The following is an 18,007-nucleotide window of genomic DNA, read 5'->3' as shown; positions in this document are numbered from 1 at the left end:
TTTCAAGCAGAATAATTATTGTTTACTTTTAGTAATAAACTTAGATTTTTTTATTTTTCATTAAAAATATTTTTCAATTATATTATATAACAAAAATAATTAAAAATATATATTATATCCTATAATAATAAATCCTTACAATAATATATGATATTTTTATATGAGTTGTATTATTGTAATAAAGCGAAACAAAATATTTTTTCGTCCAATTTATTTCTATATAGAAATAGATAATATTACTTTCATGTATTTTATTTTTTTTCACTTCTTCAAAAATGTATAAAATTATTCGAAATGGAGGAGAAATTTGTGCGATTGTATTTAAAATAACATATATAGAAGAACAATAATATGTATATAGTCGTTCATGCACTAAAATTTTAAAAACTATCTCTGTAATAAATAATTTTTGTAATACTAATATATTTTTCCTATTTTTAGTTTGATATATTAGATTTATATTTTTCTGATTATAAAAAAATTTTTGATAATTCTACAAATGGACTAGCTGAGTATTCTTCTCAATGTCAGGAAATAAAAAACAGAAATACTCGTATCAATCATTTGAATATTATAAAGGAATATAATACATGCATTAAATTGATGGCATACTTATTTGATATACATAGTGTGCGCGATAACACATTAAGAATAAAAAATGGATTACAATACTTATACTATTTGTTATATAGGGATGATCAGAATTCTTTAAAATATAGTAAACAGATCAACGAAATTTATAAGGAATTCATAAATTTATATTATAAAACTAGTACCGGGGATTTAATTAAACCTTATTCGGAGATAAATATTTTCGACAATGAATGGAAAAAACTTAGAGATATATATGATTTGAATACTAAGATTAATTATATAAAGAATTATAATACATGTTCTGAGACTGATAGATGTGACTGTGTAGATGATTGCGCTGAAACATATATGCGACACGAGGATGCATGTTTATTGAATAGTGGTTCTCATTTTTGTGATGCATTAGAAAACATTAGAAACCAGTATAATAATATACCAAATATAACTGAAGAATGTGATAATCTTAAATGCAAAATGTTACCGTGCATTAAATATGAGGATATAACTTTACCTTATTCTAGAACTAGTACTAAACAAGCTATTTTAATTCCAGTTACTATAATATTAATAATCTCTCTTTTAATATTTATTCTGAATAAGGTTAGTTATTATTTCATTTATAAGTATTTATACAATAAAATGATTTCTATAAATAAATTAAAAATTAATGCTAATCAATCATATATATAATACATAATTTGTTTTATTATGAAACAGTTCATTCCATGGTGTTCACACTTCAATCGTTTAAGAAAAAGGTATTATAGAAAACATACAGATAAAATATGTTCAATTCAGAAATCTTCTGACGTATTTGAAATCGCAGCATGGAATAATAGATGTAACATATTATATAATTCTACCTAATTTTATTATTTAATATATAAGACAATGAAGACAATGATTATTGGTACGTAAACAGGTATTCAAAAATCATTTGAAAAATATTTTTCTTAGTAACTTGATATAAAGGGGAAATAGTTATAATAATAGAACAAATTATATTTTAATTTAAAAATAAGTCATAGGTTTATATAAAAATGCCATTATCAATGTATTTATACTTTAAACTAAAACATTAATTCAATATCACGTTCATTTCATGTTTTATTATTGAATTTATTAAAGGAATAAAATTATTTTAGTTTGTTCAGTAGTATATTGTAATATAAATAGGAATAAATTATATAGACAAATATAAAATACAAATTATGATATAGAATAATTCCTTTTTTATAGGTTATTTCTATATGTTTATCACACATATTAATATTTATATATGTTTAAGAGATAATGATCAGTAATTAAAAACATATATAAATAAGTGTTTTTATATAATATTTTTTATATCGCTATATTTAAAAAACATTAAAAAATATAAAAAAATGTGACAAAATATAGGAGAATCTTATATTTAATTGCAAAGAAAAATAATATATTTGAGAGTGATATAAAAATTAAAACAGGATATAACATAAATAAATATGAAAAGGTTGTTTTAATTCACGATTCATATAATACGTAAAATAAGAAATTATAATATAAAAATAAACTTAATTCTATTTAGTGTTACATCTTATAATAAGAAAAAATATTTTTTAATTTAATAGAACTGTTTTATGTAACATATTAACTCTACCCATATAATTCAAAATAGAAATATATTATAATATAGAGATATTGAAGTATAATAATTAAACCAAAAAGAATGTAATAATTAATATGGCCTTTATAATATATTCAGGGAATATACTTACATTTACAAAGTAAATTTATTTAAAACATATTGTTTATAAGAGAACAAGTAAATTCAATGTACATATTAAAAATTTTTTGGTGATTTATTATGTAATAAAATAAATTATGTAAATTCATTAGAATATAAATATATTATGAATAATTTTATCAAAAATTGTGATACGAATTATATGACTAATTTTAAAATATTAAATTATTTACATATATGAATCATTTTTTTGATAACCCTTATTTATTTAGTATCCTAATTAAAATTATTAATCTCTATTTTTTTTTAATATTTTTAGGTTTTTTTTTTCTTGTTATTGTTTATCTAGTTACCATACATTATAAATATTATAAAACATATATTTTCATTGAATATATAAGCACTATGTGACAGTAAATATTTGTTGCCAATATTGCTGTATTATTATATATTTTTGTGGATTTCCTAAAATTATTATTTATAAATGGATATGCTTTACTAACATGAAGGGAATATATCTTCATGAATGTGTAATAATTATAATTATATATATAAATATATATAACTCTTTTATTTTCATAATAGGACTAAATTACATATTGAATATATTTATTTTTTAATATTACATATATATGTTTTCTTATTATACATGAATTACAAACAAATAATGACAAAATATCAGTAATACTAAAATTTTAAATGAATAATATGCATATAATAGTATTATTTTATATATTAAATTTACATCTTAAGGAGATTTATATATTCTTAATAACACATAAATTAAAATTTCTCACAAAATGAATCCATGGGCATTACACAGGTTAAATATGAAAAAATATGTTAGTGAGATATTATTACACTATATTACATTACCACATGGGATAAATTTAGTAGATGTAAAATATTAATATTTTATCAAATATTATAAATCTCATTTAAATGTAATTATCTGAAACGAGAATAAATCATTCTGTTAAGCTAAATAATTTATATTACATACTATAATAAAGTATTTGCTAGAAGAAAAATCGTAAATTCTTAAGTATAAAAACTAGTGCTGTAATAATTCATCATTTGCAATCATAAATTAAAAGAAAAATTTTTTATGAATTGTGTGTTTCTTAAATGTATTTCTTCTTATATATAAATATTTTACGAATTATGTATGAAAAAAAAAAGAATTCATAATTTAATTGTATTAGGTTAAAATAAGAAAATTTAACAAAAAATGTAATATTATGTGTATATTCAATATAATTAATAAAAGAATATGTTATATTATATTTGTTTTTAAAATTGTGGTATAAATACAATATTTTACTTTTTCTTATAGTATTGGAACATAAAAAAAAAGATAAAGTATGATATCTAAGGAAACAATATATCATAAAATATTAAAATGATACACCAAATTATAAAAATATAATATAATAATTAATTTATTTATAATAAAATAAATGATAATGATATTTTATAGTTAGATTTATAAAATAAATATATATATGAAGTATTACAGGAGCATACGTTTTCTATTAATAGTCTTCATACATATACATGAATAATCAGAAAAAAAAAAAATCTATAAATGAATAAAAATTTATAATTCCCTAATATAGATACATTATGTAATATAATTATTACTCCAGTATGATATAAAATATTTACATGTATTCTTACTTTATGATGAGTAAAAAGAAAATAGATGTATATATATTACATAACTCAAATTATTATGAGATTTAAAGATTATATTACAGTAGCGAAAAATAAAAATCTATAAAAATATCTTGTCGAAAAAAATATATAAATTTATTTTGACTTAATAAATTTTTTTCATTTAATTTTTATATATAATTCGTTATATATATATTTCTGATATTGCATTTACATAAGATAGTATATTATTATAAAATTGAATTAAAAGATAATATATTAACGTAAAAACTTTAAGAAATAATTACAAACATTTGAAAATATATATATTTATTTATTATAATTATCTGTATTTGTTAGAATAAGTTGTTCATTGTGAGTATTGTGGAGATTTAACATATTCGTACATCATTATAGACTATATCATTTTTCTTAAAGACGATTTTAAAATGTCACACTTATATATAATTTTATCTTTATTGTTAACCTAATATACTTGATTTGTAAAATATATATACAAACCACTAATATTACAACATAAGTATCACATATCCTTAGAAAGCTTCCTTAAAATTATTATATATGTATTGAATATATATCGTTATATAAATAGTGTGCTTTTAATAAATATTATTAAGAAATAAAATGATTATATATTTAAATCTATATATAATATAGTATTATACTTATTATTGAATAAAAAAACATAGTATCATTACAATTAAATGTATTTTATTGGATAATTTAAAAAATGTAACATTATTATTTTGTTTTCAATAATGAGCATACGCTAATTTTCTTATTTCATTTAAGCATTATTAAAACATTTCTTTGTAGTAGATAATTTTATTTAGGAATAATTTTTTCATGCATTTATTTTCATTATTCAATTTTCTCTAATTATAGTATAATTGAATTTAGTGGTATGTATCTGTTTTTTATTAAATACTAATGTATTCCTCATATAATATGTTTTTTTCAAAATATAATTAATCAATGAACAATTTTTTTCTTTTTATATTTTTTATATATTTTATATTTGTATATTTCATATAGTGTTGTAATATATGCATTTTAATAATATTTCTGCTCTAATTTCTTATTATTTATTATATTTTCATTTAAGGTTTTGCTCATATATATAATAATCTATTATTGTCTATAAAAATAGCACATTGAAATAATTGTTAACATAGGAAATTTTTATATATTTTTATTAACTAATTAATTCTAATATATAACAGTGTTTAAAGCGTATTTATTGACTATTAATTTCTTCAACGTTTCGATAATATCTATAATTGTTTTTCCTTATCTAGTAATGTTCTGAAATTTTTATTTCATCTGTTGTCCGAAAGAAAAAAAATAATAGTATACCTCTATATTATTAAATCATTACGTTAATATATTTTATGTTGAATAGTTAATTTTTTTTTCTTTCTAAGAAAATAAAATCTCTTAATTTTATTATATTTATACTATAGAATCTATGTTATATTTATTAATGATCATGATATTTTTATTAGTAGTCTAAGGATTTATATGATATTAGATAATTTATATCAGTTAAATTTTTGTATTTTTCTTCAGATGAATCAATTAAAATAGGTAGTTCATTATTTTTTCCATTCCATATATTCATTAACTTTAGTATGCGCGGTTTTACATATGAACCATAAGGTATATACTGATAACAGAGAAATAATATTACATTTATATGAGTAGATCATATGTTTGATGCAAAATATTCCAAAACATGTATAGTATAGCACATATATAATATGAATTTATAAACTAAATTTATAATTAACTTTGTATAAAACGAATATAATTATTAATATTGTGAAAGTTAAAATAGATACAATTAAAATAACCTTACGAATATCTCTCCTGTCAGCTTGATGTAATATTTTTGTATTTACAGAGCATGCATTTTCATCTTTTGTACTTTTCATATTATCTACTTTAAATTTTCTGAGTACATCACAATAACTAGAATTATTATTTGCTTGACAAATTTCATAAAATTTCATATATTTTTTAAAGTATGTTCTATCCTTGGGGCATTTATGACTATCAATTTCAAAATTTTTTAGATTATTATATAGCCAATATAGGTTTTGAAATTTAGAAAATGTATCATGATCAAGATTATCAACATATGTTTTACATTTATCAAATTCATATTTATCATATGCCTCGTATAAAGTTATCATTTTATTGTAACAACTTTTTTCTTCCTCGCAAGTAGGAGTATAATTAACTAATACATATTTTAACATGTAGTTGAAATATTTACAGTTTCTTTCTATACTATCGACCTTTTTACTTTTAATATTATTTAAATAACAACTAAGTTCTTGACAAGTCCACGGAAATGTATAATCTGTAATTCCAAGTGATTGTCCCATAACACTGCACACAGGACCAAAAGGATTGTTAAAAGAAACGAAACTACAGCTATTTTTAGCTTCGTCATACTCTTGTTTGCATGTGGGAAATATATCGGTAAAATCATACTAAAAATGAAAGCCATGAAGTATTTAAAATTTTTAAATATTTTTAAGAAAACATTTTCTACTCGTTCCTCACAAAAAATGATATTATAAATTTAAGTAATACAAATATTAAAAAGAAAAAATTTATATACATCACTGTTGTTTATTTTAGTGGCAACCATTGTGTTTTAAGCATGATAACTAAAGAGAAAACCTTTTATCTATTTTATAATGAAATTTTTTTATGCTAAAGACATTCGAATACATATTAAAATGATGTCATATATATTATTTTATATAACATTTTAAATCTTAGAATTCTTTTTATAATTTATATTCTTATCGTTTTATAAAGTTATATTAATATACGACAATATTTTTCGTTTGGAATAAGGATACAGTTTTTTCATGTAACACCTAGTTTGAGAAATATATTTATAATATTGTAATTATAAAAAAATATTAAAAAACGAATAATAATTTTATAATATTATTATAAAAATAAACTACTATAATAAAATAATTATTATATATATGAAAAAAAGGGAATATATTTACTTATATTCTATTAAATTATATTAGTATATTTATTATTTCGTATAAATGACTTTTAAAAATTACGTATAAATGAACCTTGCCATAAATGTTTATGCATTTAATTTATAGAATAAAAATCTTTCTATTTATATATAAAATATGATAAATGATTAATCAAAGGAATTATTGTAAATTACGTTGATATTATTTAATATAGATGCAATATATATAAAACTACTTTATTACTATATAACATATAGTATTATTAATTTATTGTATTATGTAGTATAATTAAATTCAAAGGAAAATTGTACATATATATTAGTTTGTTATTTGCATATATGAATGCTTAATACATATTATTAAGAAAACATATATACTACATGAGTGTTTAAGCAATAAAATTGCCATATGTATATATATGCAATATAAAAGTTATATTTATATATTATATATGTTATGCTTATCTACCATTTCATAATTGTTCTATTTTAACTTTTTTTTCGTTACATACTAAATTGCCTTAATAAAATGATAAGTAGGTTGTAATAAATAATTTATTTTAGGATACAACGAAGTGATTTATCTTTTTTATTAGCAATTACTTATGATATAATTACATTTTAAAAGAATGATTATATTCCATATTTATGTAACTATATTTTTTTTTACAGTTATTTAATTTAAGATTATATTCACCAAATATTGTAAAGTTTTTCCTTCTAGTGTATAATAAAATAATAATTAAGACATCTATTTTCCGTTGAATAAATAAATGGAAACAATAATAATGCAAAATATATTATTATTACTACCTTTTCTGCGTTATATTGTGTATTTTTAAAAAATATTTATTTCAAAAAAAACATAAATTCATCATTAAAAACAGATTCTGCATTATATATGTATATATAAATGAAATAAATATATCATACAGCTTAATAACTTAATTAAATATATTTTATATTCATTAATATAATATTATTGAATCATGAAATTATTCTTTATGTTAATCTAGAAAATAATAATTTTTGTTCTCATTTCCTAAGAACTTAGAGATTCTTAAATTTTATGATAAATAAAAATTATAATTTTTTCAACTAAATAACTATTATTTGATAAAAAAATTTTGATACTTATTACAGAAAGCATTATTTGTAGATTTCTGAATTTATTAATTACCTGTTAAACACTGGGTTTATAATTATTATATAATGAAATAATTATTTTTTAGAATTATATGTTTTACGATTAAATATTAATTAAAATATAAGATGCAAAAAAAATTTAAATTAATCTGTTATAAAATAGCTTGTGTATCGTGTATAAAAATATATGTCTAAATATCATTTCTTTTTCTTCGTGAGAGTAATTAAAGCACAAAATATAAAACATAAACACATGTATATAAAATGATATTTTATTTTATGAAATAATATTTAATAAGAGCAAATTAAAGAAATTCATATATTAGTAAATGAAAAAGAATGTATGTGAATGTAAAAACCTCAGATAATAATATATTAATGAGAGAAAAAATTAAAGTAAATTTCTTGAAATATATACACTAAATAATATAATTATTGGAACCATATATTTTGCGGAGTTATTAATATACTTTTTACATTAAAAATTCTATACTGCGTTAATCAGTTTATGTCAGTTTAGGATTTTTAAAAAAATGAGAACAGTAAATATTTAAATTTTTAATTGTAAAACATCGAAAACATGTTAATAGATGTTTCACATTTCGCCAAATGCATTATAAATTATATTTTTTATTGGTTTCCTTTCAATAAAGTATATTATTGAGTAAACTAAAAAATAAAAAAAATATGTATGCTAATAAAATTTTTTTTTATTAATCCAAATGCAAATGTTTATAAATTTTATATAGTAACTTACAGAAGGAATCTAATATAAAAAAATTTATATATTAATATATATAATCACAAAAATTTTGCATATAAATAATTCATTTAATAAGAATTAATAAATATTCATACATAATAATGTAAAAATACATTAATTTGTGCATCTATAATATTAATTATTATTTTATTGTATTTATCTTTCTTATGTCAATGGCATCTTTTAAAATATTATAATTTAATTTTTTTTTTAATACATTTTGATGCTATAAGATTTTTCCATATTTTCATTCAAAACATTATTATGCATAAATATTTCTAATATAAAAGATTTATGTTATATTTTTTTGTAAAGAATTTCACAATATTTTTCAAATTTCATGAAAATATATTTTCCTATATAACTACCTAATGAGAAATATAATGTTTTTTTTTATTTTTATTTTATTATTAATAATGTTCCATGTATTTTAAACTAAATCATTTTTATTCTGTAGAATACAGCTTACGAGAAAACATTAATGCTTCCATAAAATGTCTTTAATATTAACATTTACTTATAAAATTCTATGTATTCATTTGCATGTTCTTGGTAGTTCATATACTCGATATTCTATAATTTCTTATCATTTTTCTTGAATAATATTGTTATTTGTGAAAATTATGATATAACATTTTTAATATATTATGAAAATATGTCATAATAACACTTTACTCTGAGAATATCTACTATATGTATTATATCATATGTTATATTTATATGGCATGAAAAAAACGTTATCGATGTAGTAGTATAAGTTGTATAAAAATTAGTATGGTATTCCCTTTTTTGATGAACTAATCTGATTTTAACATTGAATGCTACGGTGATACCAAACAGCCTATGTAACATTCATATTGTTCTCCACGTTGGTTCAATGAATATATTCCTTCAACTTGAACATTTTGTTTGAAGGTTAATAATTTAAGTTATTCCATAAAAATAAAAAAAATTATTTCACGTTTCTCCTTTAAGCAGAAAATTTTACTCTTATAATGAATAAAAATAAGGTACTAATTTATTTATCATACATATTCTCGAAGTGCTATATGTCTTATATTTAAATTTGTAATTTAATAAGTACTGTTATCTTAGCTTAGAGACTTTTATTAGGAATAATATAATGAATATATTCAAACAAAACGCTTTCTTTATTATTAACACATATTTTTTATTATTATTATAGAAATTTAATGTATTTCCTATCGAATGATTATTATTATTTGTCTTCTTGCTAAATAACTATATAGAGAATTTCCCAACTAAATGAAAAATTACGCTTAATTTATTAACTTTTTGAAATACGAAGCCTATTATGTAATTAAGTCTTCTGCTATATTTTTTACAACCAATATCATTCCTTATATATTTATATATACATATGTGGCCTTTCTCTTATATTTTCATAATATCTTAATCCATCCATACTACATTAATTTTTTATAATAAGACTTAAATTATTTCAGAATAATAATTTTCATTTAATTTCGTCACTGATGCCCTTTTATAAAGACTACACCAAATATCAATAATGATGTACAAGAAATGTAGTAACAAGAAGCACACATAAAAAGTTATAAGAACGCTTTAATAAGAAAAAAAAATTATATTTTTAATTGTAAGTATGAATTGTTTGGTCCTTAGTTATAAACAAATATGTAAAGAAAATGTAGAAAAAAAATCACAAAAGGTGATATTGAACCTACATTTCTTAATGCTTTAGATTCTATGAAAATTAATAAAAAATGTGGAAGTTTTGAATAGCTTAGAATTTATTGATAAAACAATATCTAAAAATGAATGTTGTCAAATAATTAAATCACATGCATTTATTGATAGAGAAATACAAGATATTTTCCTTTCATTTTTTATAATAAAAACACATTGAATAAAATCTATATTTATTCTTTTGTTATATTAAATTTTATATAATAATTTTTTTTTTTCTTGCCTTCATGTAAATTATTTTTTTTATAAATTCATTTGTATGTAAATTTTTTACTATTATATTCTTGATTCATTACTTTTTATAATTATTGTGTGTAGATTTAAAAAAATAAAATAATCTAAAATTACATTATCTTATATATTTTGTTTTTAATGAGGTGTTTTTTGTAAGCTTCATTGACAAAAGCAAATATCTGTCTTTCATTATATTCATGGTTATGATACTTTCATTATATATTATAATGGATTTATTTAATTTTTATATTACAAGATATAACCAATAGATTCTATAATTTATAAATTATTTTTACTATGAGTTTATATTTATGAGTACCTATTTATTTCTATTCTAATGTATATAACATATTTACATTTTTTAAGCATATAATTACAAGAGATTGAGTTAGAAATCAAATGCAAGCATATATTGTAAAATACTCTAATAGTATTGTCATTACTATATTATAAGAAATTATTTTATATATTTTTTAATGAATGTATTTTTTCAAAATAATATAATAATTCTGCTATATGCATTCGTTGTGTATAATTTTTTTAAATTTATTTTTCGTACTATTGATGAAATTTATTAAGGTATATCCATGAAATTCATCGTGTAAAATAGGAATACGCTATATATCTTTATGATTTAAGTTCCTAAAATGTTATTCTTAATCATTATAACGAATTATATGCTATATTTATTTTATAATTTTATTGGCATATATATGAACATAAAACAATGCAAAAATATTACTCATACTTTAATAGTACTTAAGGCAAAAAATATTATATATATGAAAATACAATAATCTATTTATTTTAATTATTTTTGTAGAATAATGTAAAACTTGTGAAGAATTATGTAATTCCACTTATTACAACAAGATATGCTATTTATGTAAGTAATAATTTTACTTGCGAAATATTTTATGTACAAAATATGTATAAAGTAACTATTATCACCCTTAATATAATAAATGAGTAAATTTACTAAATGTTAAAAAAAATATAATGTTCTTATTAAGGCTTTAAAAGAAAAAATGTATATTTATTTTTGTTTTATCACTATAAGTGTTAAAATTCGAATTAGAATCTAATAGTAAAATTCATAGAAATAAATGTATGAGAAAACACTTTGTTTAGTATATATAAAATAAATTATGTAAATATTCTATTGTTAATATTATATCATGGATTATACAGTTTATAAATATACAGAAAAATCATATATTTATTGATAACATGAATTAATAGTGAATTTTATACATATTATGGATTTACAACTTTTCCTTAATAAAGAAAAAAATAATTAAGATATAATAAGAATTCTGTATTATTTATGTAAGATTCAAGGATATTTATTTATTCATATTATTGCCGTATTGATAAGAAAATCAGTGAGTAATAATTAATATCTTTACTATATGAATAAAACATAATAAATAAAAGAGTATATGTTAAAAGAATAAATGAAAAATATATAAAATATATTAAAATATACATATTTTAGTGTACTAAATTATTACAACCGAGGATTAATATTTAATATGTATCATTCACATCATATATTAATCTATTTGTTATGGTATACATTACATATAATTAGTAAATTCCTGATTACGTAAAAAACACAATTATTAGTATTCTATAATTATATAATTATAGAACATCATTTATGTATATTATAAACTTTATCAAATGTAAGAACTTATAAATGTTACAAGAAAGGAAATTTACATTTTATATGTTGTTACACTCAGGCGAAAAAACCAAATTAATATGCAATTGCAAAGTTATCAATAATTAATGTTTAAAATATAAAAATATTATACATTAAAAAAAACTGTTTACAAAATATATATAGATGACATATAACATTAAAGAAATAATATTTAGATTTTAAATTTATTTATAGAAATATTTTACAGAGCTACTATATGCCGTTATATATAGAGTAATTGTTAAAAGAATGTATACTATAAAATAATAATAATATAATAATACAAAAAAAGATTATTTAGTTTCATAATATTTATATCAATTTATATTCTAATATAAGAAATAATACAATAAAGATTCTGTTTACTCGGATTTATACATAACATAATTATATGAAGGAGAAAAATATAAATCTCGGATGATTCTATATAATAACATTAACAAGAAAAAATTCTCACATAATTTTCAATTTCATTAAATTATATTTTATTATATAATATTATTCATTTATATAATTATTATATTTAATTTTGTCACGCACTTATACTATGATCATTTGAATTAATACTATTTTTCACAGATTTTCAATTCATTATATTCATGAATATAACTATAAATTATTAAAATATATCACACTTTTAATGAGACTAAAGTATATAAATTATATCATACAGAATTTTATATTTCATATAATTTATATATTTAGTTAAAAAAATATTGTTTATTTCATTCAGTTATTAAATATCAAAAGATAATATATCCTATGGCAGACAAAAACATTGTACATTTATATTATTTTATTGTATGCTTATAATAATATTTCAAATATAATTTGTTATTATTATTTTTTTTTTACATAATATATATCATTCACTCACACACTAATAAAATCACGTGCATATTATCATGATTTTACACTTTTTAGTATAAATATGTAAACTCTTTTGATGAACATAGGCAGAAATTGGAGAGCTATAAAGAGGATTCTGCAGAAAGTTTTCTCGGAAAATCCACATGTGATGCTTTTAAAGATGATGTTCCTGGAATTGAAAGCAATGATTTTTTAAACATATGTCACAAGGGTACATATTATTTATATACACAATATAAAACTAACTATGATATTATAACTGATATTGCTTGTGTATATCTTTATTTTTGGATATATCATTATATTCTTAAAGAAAAAGCTATAGACATTAAAAAAATGGTTTATATTAATTTGATGGATGCATCTGGTGCTACAAATATGGATACATACCAATTTTATGGAAAATATGTTACTGAGGATATATTGAAAAAAATGAAAGATTTGTATGATATGTATTCTAATCTTAATAACTTAGAGGATAACTGTTCTAGTGATAGTGAATTCAATTTTTTAAACGATTGTGCTTCTTCATATATGTGTTACCAGGAAATATGTAAATCCAACAAAGATCCTGATTTTTGTTATGCATTAGAAGACTTTACAAATCTCTATAATGCAAAATTAAAATAGTGACAGGTGCTAAAATAGAATATCAAATATTACCTTCTTTTCGAAAACGTAAAATATATGTTTTTATTATAATTCCAATTGTTCTACTATTAATAATATCCCTTTCTTTATTTTATGTGTCCAAGGTTAATTATGATTTTGTTTATGTATATATATGCTATAATAATATTTTTGTAATAACTTATAAAATGTATATTTTTCATAAAATTCTATATTATAAATATTTATTATTATGAATTAGTTTACTAAACATGACTCATGGATACGCCTTTTAATCAAAAGAATAAAAAATAAATTCAACAGTATTGATGAAGTGTGGGATTCATTGCAAACATATGAAGTATCTAGCAATATTTCAAGAAATATGAGATGTAATATATTATATAATACTGAATAATTTTACAATTAAATAAACAATTAGAAGAATTTGTTTTATTTAATCTACATGTATAGAGTTGTATGAATATGCATGAAGAATATATTACATAATAACATTATATTAAGAATAAATTGTTCTTATAAAAACTTATAAAATAGAATAAATATTAATATTTTAATTTAGAATTATAATGTTTCATAAAGAAATCTATTTATGTTCAAGTATTAATTATCTTATGTGTAAATTGTGAATAAAAGAAGTATGAATATGCTACGTGATTCCTTGCTTTAATATACTATTGTTTGCATGAAGAATATTTTTTAAAAAATAAATTAGTATATTACAAATAAAATAATAATATACAATATAATATAGAATATCCATATTAAAGCTTGTGATAATAACTAAATACGATAAATACAAAAATATATATATATACAGTTTTTTTTTATCATGTGGTACTGTTGAAAAGTGTATAATATGTTTGTATATACATAAATAATTAATTTACATTTTACTGTTTTTTATAACTCAAATAATATGTTTTAGCATGAAATATTCTATTCCCCCATTATTTATATATTAATAAGTGAATTTTTATTACATAAAAGTTTTATTATTATATAAAAATATATCTATGACATTTAATTAATTTTTTTGGTTTTTTATTTTAAATGATACATAATAAATGTACTCATATAACATATCCATTAAATTAAACTTTCAGAATAATTTTAAATCACATAATTCTTGTAACTATGACATATAGTATATATGATCTAGGACGTATCTTTTATTTTTATATTATTTGTACAAAATTATATATAGTGTCATATGCATATTAATATAATACAAGAATTTATATGTTATAACAAATATACGATGATTTAGATTTTATTCATAATTTTTAAACTTTTACAAAAGTAATATATTATATATACAACATCAATATAGTGTGTATATTATACCTTGTAAATTGGAACTATCTAAACATTCAATATGGTTAAATTTTTCATAGAAAAAAACAATATGCTCAGTGAAAAATACGTCTATATTATTGTAAAGGTTTTATAATATAATAATTTACAATATTATTTTTATAATTATTAATGATTTAAAATGATACTTTTTCTAATATCTACAGAAAATATATATTTATTAAAATTCACAGAAAATATTAAATTATAAGTGTTCACTGTATATTATTTGTGCAATCTTTCTGTTCAATATAAAATTTATTCACAAATATAGCTTTTGAAAGAGAAATGAGATGAATCCTAATATGTTTAATACTTCTTTTTCTGGGAATAATATAGGTTTTAACGTGGAATTACAAACAAGATTAGTATTTTCACATATATTTGCTCTATTTATAATAGTATATAATCTTTCATATAAGTCAGATATATGATATTTAGAACATCTTTACATGGAAGTAAAAATACTATATTTTAAAATTATTAAATAAAATCATGTGTAGTGTATAATGCTTATCTAATATTTCCATTTAATACTTAATAAATCAAAATTCTTATTATCTCACACAATGTTGCACATGCTGCGTTATAAATATTGGAACATTTTTCATGCTTTTTGCGTTTTATATTGCCGTTTTACCATAAAATGAGCAATATTAAATATATACTTCTATAAATTAATTTACAAATATATTATTTACCACTAATTTGAAATTATTATAAATATATTTTAAAAGATTTTCCAAAAAATTAAATAGTAAATAAATCAAATTTCTATATTTTTTAAAGGAAATTATTAATTAAAAAATTAACACATTAAATAATCAAATAAAGAAAATTTATACACACATATATAGTTTTTATTATAATGAAATTTTTTCAAAATTTTTTTTTTTAATTTATAGTTAACAATATATATTTATTAGAATAATGAACCATATGTTATTCGATGCACTTCTTCAGAAAATATTTTGTATTCTCCTTGATGTATATTTATTATATTCGTGCTTTCATTATTTTTTTTGCTCCATACGCTCCTTAATTTTCTAATACATACTTGTAAATATATAAAAAAAGGTGTATACTAAAAATAAAATGTCATTATATTATTTTTATTAATGTGAAATTTATTTTGTATACATTTTTTATAATAATATATAACGTAAAATGTGATATAATTACATTAAATAAGTTCCTTTATTTTTTTTAACTTTATGTAGGATAAATGCAATTATCAATATTGTAAAAGTTGTAATAAACGAAGCTAATACAACTATTCTTGGTCTTTTCCTACTAGAATTATGTAAAAACGTATTAAATTTAGGACATACTGTTATATCTTTCTCAATTACATTATTATTTAATTTAAAATCTTCTAACAACACACGAAAAGATTCATTATCACTTTGTTCACATATTCTTGAGAGTCTACTATATGTACTCAAAATTATGCTTCCAAATAAAGACATATCTTTATTTTGTTCAAAATTTTCCAGTTCGCCATATAAGTCATTCAGATAAACCAATACATAAAATGTACCTTCATCAAGATTTTCAATATATTCCTCGCATTTATCAAATTCAAGATTTTTACGTACTTTGAAAGAATTTACAATTTTTTTATAACATTCCTTTTCAGAATTGCAATAAGGTTTTAATTTTTTTAGTTCATCCTTTATCTTATAATTGAGATATTTACAACTTCTTTTTATATCAGTTTCATCTGATTTATTTTTTATATGATTTAAATAGTTACTAAGTTTTGAGCAAAAATTAATATAATAATAATCTTTAATTCCTTCTTCTCTACTTATATTACTGCATTCACTATAAAATGCATTATTGTCAACAACTGTAGCAGCTATATATTCTGTTCTACATTTCGGAAATATACCTGTAAAATCAAACTATAAATGGAAGCTAAAAATCATTAGAATACTAAATATAACATATAGAAAATATTTTCTGCTTGTTTTACGCAAGTAACTATATTTTAAAATAAAGTAGAATAATTATAATAATAAATTGAAATATACATCCTTCTTCACAGATGAAATATGAGTCATGTTTTATACACAAGAACAAGAAAATTATAATTTATTATATTTTTTAAAAATGTGTTAAAAATATAGAAATAAATAATATATAGAGCATATTTATTAATATTTTTCATATTTCTGATCAATAATTTTTTTTTAATTTGTATTGAGCATTTATTAAATCATATTAGTTAGATTGAATGACACGATAAAAATATATATATATTTAAATTAATATTAATAAAAATATACTTAAACCCTTGGAATTACCCACTTATTTAAGTAAATATAACTAATATTGATACATTTTCTTCTTATAGCAAATTAATGATTAGCCATAAAATATAAAAAAAAAAAATGAAACATACTATTCAGTTAATAATTTTTTCTAATAGTTTCATTCATATGCTGATAATTACTTTTAATATAGAATAATAATTCACAGAGCTACTATAAATATATATATGTGTTATTCTCATGAATTTTTGTTTCTTCTAAATTTTACATTTAATACGTATTA

At 18.8% G+C, this 18,007-nt stretch overlaps 4 protein-coding genes across 4 annotated transcripts; 2 read left to right on the top strand and 2 right to left on the bottom strand.

Moving 5' to 3' along the window:
- Positions 1 to 275: 275 nt before the first annotated feature.
- PGO_002930 (variable surface protein) lies at positions 276 to 1,461 on the top strand (the record flags this gene model as incomplete). Its single annotated transcript, XM_028691218.1, has 3 exons — positions 276 to 317; positions 442 to 1,194; positions 1,312 to 1,461. 3 exons carry the CDS (start codon positions 276 to 278, stop codon positions 1,459 to 1,461), a joined length of 945 nt encoding a protein of 314 aa, XP_028547019.1.
- A 4,037-nt stretch (positions 1,462 to 5,498) lies between these two features.
- PGO_002925 (variable surface protein) lies at positions 5,499 to 6,656 on the bottom strand (the record flags this gene model as incomplete). Its single annotated transcript, XM_028691217.1, has 3 exons — positions 5,499 to 5,663; positions 5,851 to 6,495; positions 6,627 to 6,656. 3 exons carry the CDS (start codon positions 6,654 to 6,656, stop codon positions 5,499 to 5,501), a joined length of 840 nt encoding a protein of 279 aa, XP_028547018.1.
- Positions 6,657 to 13,354: 6,698 nt separating this feature from the next.
- On the top strand, positions 13,355 to 14,489 carry PGO_002920 (variable surface protein; the record flags this gene model as incomplete). Its single annotated transcript, XM_028691216.1, has 4 exons — positions 13,355 to 13,372; positions 13,517 to 14,042; positions 14,099 to 14,217; positions 14,334 to 14,489. The coding sequence occupies 4 exons, from the start codon at positions 13,355 to 13,357 to the stop codon at positions 14,487 to 14,489; spliced, it is 819 nt and encodes a 272-aa protein (XP_028547017.1).
- A 1,881-nt stretch (positions 14,490 to 16,370) lies between these two features.
- On the bottom strand, positions 16,371 to 17,514 carry PGO_002915 (variable surface protein; the record flags this gene model as incomplete). Its single annotated transcript, XM_028691215.1, has 3 exons — positions 16,371 to 16,532; positions 16,660 to 17,355; positions 17,485 to 17,514. 3 exons carry the CDS (start codon positions 17,512 to 17,514, stop codon positions 16,371 to 16,373), a joined length of 888 nt encoding a protein of 295 aa, XP_028547016.1.
- Positions 17,515 to 18,007: the final 493 nt, after the last annotated feature.

The sequence above is a fragment of the Plasmodium gonderi genome, assembly GCF_002157705.1.
Source record: "Plasmodium gonderi DNA, contig: Pgo-contig_335, whole genome shotgun sequence".
Lineage (NCBI taxonomy): Eukaryota > Apicomplexa > Aconoidasida > Haemosporida > Plasmodiidae > Plasmodium > Plasmodium gonderi.
This window is presented reverse-complemented; position numbering and strand designations above follow the sequence as displayed.